Genomic DNA, 2,024 nt, shown 5'->3' on the forward strand with positions numbered 1-2,024 from the left:
GAACCTTTTTGTACTATAAAGAACCTTTTGAACAATGGAAAAGGTTCCATTGATGTTAAAGTTTCTTCGTGGAATCATAGATGCCAATAAAGAATTTTATTTTATTTAAAATAAGTTTGGAGAAGAATTTCAGATGGTTTTGTGGTCTATTCTGAAGAGAAAACATGAGCTTGTCAGGAATGGATACATAATGACTTGGATGTTCGCAGTATGTTCATACATTGATCTGCTCTTCATTTAGACTCCCAGCTGAAACCATGTGTGACGACGACGAGACCACCGCTCTTGTGTGCGACAATGGCTCCGGCCTGGTGAAGGCTGGCTTTGCTGGAGATGATGCACCTCGTGCTGTCTTCCCCTCCATTGTTGGTCGTCCTCGCCACCAGGTACAATGGTTTTTAAATGCAAAAATGGGCTATATTATAGATTGAATGAGGAATATTACACAGTATGTACTGAAATATTGACAATGTCTCTTCTCTAACAGGGTGTCATGGTAGGTATGGGACAGAAAGACTCCTACGTGGGTGATGAGGCTCAGAGCAAGAGAGGTATCCTTACTTTGAAATATCCAATTGAGCACGGTATTATCACCAACTGGGATGATATGGAGAAGATCTGGCACCACACATTCTACAATGAGCTGCGTGTGGCCCCCGAGGAACATCCCACCCTGCTCACTGAAGCTCCTCTTAACCCCAAGGCCAACAGAGAGAAGATGACACAGGTAAACTTAGTTAAACATCCTCAAATACTTCACATCCACATGACTCTACAAAAGACTGTTCAAATTAATTGGCGAATGACTAATAAATAACAAATTATATAACTACTTTAAGTATATACAAGTACATAGAACAAGTGGTATGTACTATTTAGCATATCTCAACTGCTGGTTTGATTTTATCGTAGCAAAATGTAAACTACAGTATAGTATTGCTTGTAATCTGCTAAAAAGACATGGAGATATTCAGATATTATAAACATTAACATGATTTTCTGTAAAGCTGCTTTGTAACAATGTGTATTGTGAAAAGTTCTATTCAACTGAATTTTTGACAACTTGACAAATGTCTGTCATCCTCTAACGTGCAGATCATGTTTGAGACCTTCAACGTTCCCGCCATGTATGTGGCCATCCAGGCTGTGTTGTCACTGTACGCTTCTGGACGTACAACTGGTGAGTATTAATACACGCATTGAAATACTTCATCACTTGTAGGTTTTTCTGGAGCCTTTAAATATTTTTGTTGTTTGTAGGTATTGTGCTGGACTCTGGAGATGGTGTGACCCACAATGTGCCCATCTATGAGGGTTATGCTCTGCCCCACGCCATCATGCGTCTGGATCTGGCTGGCCGTGACCTTACCGACTACCTGATGAAGATCCTGACTGAGCGCGGCTACTCTTTTGTGACCACAGGTAAGAATAAGCTATGCTGTCTCATTATTAGAGTTATCAAACCTGTATTGTAATAATATATTGTTAACACTGGAATTATATTCTCCCAGCTGAGCGTGAGATCGTTCGTGACATCAAGGAGAAGCTGTGCTACGTCGCTCTGGACTTTGAGAATGAAATGGCCACTGCTGCTTCCTCCTCTTCTCTGGAGAAGTCTTACGAGTTGCCTGATGGTCAGGTCATCACTATAGGAAATGAGCGTTTCCGTTGCCCAGAGACTCTCTTCCAGCCTTCCTTCATTGGTGGGTGAAATCATATTGATTCCACCGTGTGTTTTTTTTACTTATATCACTGCATATTGCTCTAAACTAGTTCAGTGGTATGTTAGTATTACTATTACTATATTACTATAGTATTATTAGTTTAAGTTTTAGTAATTTTGTTATGTGTTTTATTTATTTGTTATGCTTTTATTTTTACTTCAGTTTTAGTTTTAGTAATTTAAGTAATTCTACCTATTTTATTTAAATTATTTGCCAATGCAACATTTCTAATTTTAATTTCATTTTTTAATTTATATATACTTTTTTTCTTTTCTTTTTTTTTGGGGGGGGGGGGGGGGG

The 2,024-nt window shown here is 38.7% G+C and overlaps 1 protein-coding gene across 1 annotated transcript in view; it reads left to right on the top strand.

Annotated features, from left to right (window-relative positions):
- Positions 1-202: 202 nt before the first annotated feature.
- The window catches only part of LOC107577411 (actin, alpha cardiac muscle 1-like), a gene marked incomplete at its 3' end in the record, with an annotated part of 2,645 nt that continues 823 nt past the window's right edge, over positions 203-2,024 (top strand). The window contains exons 1-5 of the mRNA XM_016263493.1: positions 203-386; positions 488-727; positions 1,096-1,180; positions 1,261-1,422; positions 1,512-1,703. Coding sequence (XP_016118979.1) covers positions 258-386; positions 488-727; positions 1,096-1,180; positions 1,261-1,422; positions 1,512-1,703 — 808 coding nt within the window. The remainder of the gene's footprint in view (positions 387-487; positions 728-1,095; positions 1,181-1,260; positions 1,423-1,511; positions 1,704-2,024) is intronic.

Source organism: Sinocyclocheilus grahami, unplaced genomic scaffold (genome assembly GCF_001515645.1).
Source record: "Sinocyclocheilus grahami isolate Dianchi unplaced genomic scaffold, SAMN03320097.WGS_v1.1 scaffold5975.1, whole genome shotgun sequence".
In the NCBI taxonomy this organism is placed as follows: Eukaryota; Metazoa; Chordata; class Actinopteri; order Cypriniformes; family Cyprinidae; genus Sinocyclocheilus; species Sinocyclocheilus grahami.